This window comes from Austrofundulus limnaeus, unplaced genomic scaffold (genome assembly GCF_001266775.1).
Source record: "Austrofundulus limnaeus strain Quisiro unplaced genomic scaffold, Austrofundulus_limnaeus-1.0 Scaffold23, whole genome shotgun sequence".
Lineage (NCBI taxonomy): Eukaryota > Metazoa > Chordata > Actinopteri > Cyprinodontiformes > Rivulidae > Austrofundulus > Austrofundulus limnaeus.
Genome location: NW_013952425.1, coordinates 247,133 through 248,263, shown reverse-complemented (window position 1 = coordinate 248,263; position 1,131 = coordinate 247,133). Strand labels below are relative to the sequence as shown.

The following is a 1,131-nucleotide window of genomic DNA, read 5'->3' as shown; positions in this document are numbered from 1 at the left end:
AAGCAAATATCCTCGAGTTTCAACGAGAAGATGTTGGACAGCTCCCCAAATGTCGACAAGAAGCTTAAAAGAACATTTTCGGTCTTTCCTGCAGAGTTGCAAAAACTCATAAAAACTCTTGATGATTGCTGAAGTCAGTACACCAATATGTGTTACACACACTGCTCACATTACTTTTACCCCTGTTTTAAAAAAATGACTGTATTTTCATTTTTATAGTTTGGCTAAAATATGTTTGTAAAGTAGATTATTTTAGAAATGTTTTCAGAAAATGTATTTAATCATTTTATTGTAAGTATTTTGTGTCTAAATTAACTTTTTTTTAATCTCTCCCTTTAGTTCCCTTCAGCTCTGGGCCTGAATGCAACAGACACAATGGCCCTAATGAGGACAGCCACGACCAGTGCATTACCAGTAATTGAGGAGGTTGGTGAAAGCATCACTTATGAGGAATCTTAATATAAAGCAGATCATTAGGGTTGAGCTTTTCATAATTTATTTGTTGGTTTTTTGGTGTCACAATGACAAGAAGTACTTTTAGAGGAGTCATGTTGAGACTTTTAAATCCAAGCAGTATGGTGGTGGTAGCGTCTTTATGTAAGATGGGGGTTAAGGGTTTGTAGAGTAATGGGTTATGCATCTGTAGCTGCCAGTGAGTGTTTTCCTTGGGATTAATAAAGTATTTATCTATGAAATTATTAATCTATAAAAGCTCAAAAATACAGCTGATTGTTTATATCCTAAAATAGTTAGACATAAATACGAAACAGTTTTAACATTTTCTTTAAACTTACTGAAACTTAGGTGGTCCGGCTGCAAAACTCCATGGTCTTCAAGGCAGCTAATTCCTTGGATTTCCAAGACGACGTGATGGGAAGCATCAACATGTTGCTGTGTGGAACAAAGGCTGACAACAACTCCACCAAAATGTCCTTCAGTCTACAGTCGCCAAAACAGATGGCTAAGAATATGTCTGTTTCAAACGTGGGCAACAATTCTAGTAAGTACTTATTATTTTTGCACCACAAAATACTTCCTTTGTCTTTATTGTTCTGCGTTCGAACTAGGGCTGCAACGATTAATCGATTAATCGACGACAAATCGATTATTAAAATAATCGATGACTAATTT

The 1,131-nt window shown here is 35.6% G+C and overlaps 1 protein-coding gene across 1 annotated transcript in view; it reads left to right on the top strand.

The window, feature by feature from the left end:
- Positions 1-344: 344 nt before the first annotated feature.
- The window catches only part of LOC106514836 (ATP-binding cassette sub-family A member 1), a gene marked incomplete in the record, with an annotated part of 219,691 nt that continues 218,904 nt past the window's right edge, over positions 345-1,131 (top strand). Inside the window, 2 exon segments of the mRNA XM_014004287.1 lie at positions 345-426; positions 805-1,000. Coding sequence (XP_013859741.1) covers positions 376-426; positions 805-1,000 — 247 coding nt within the window.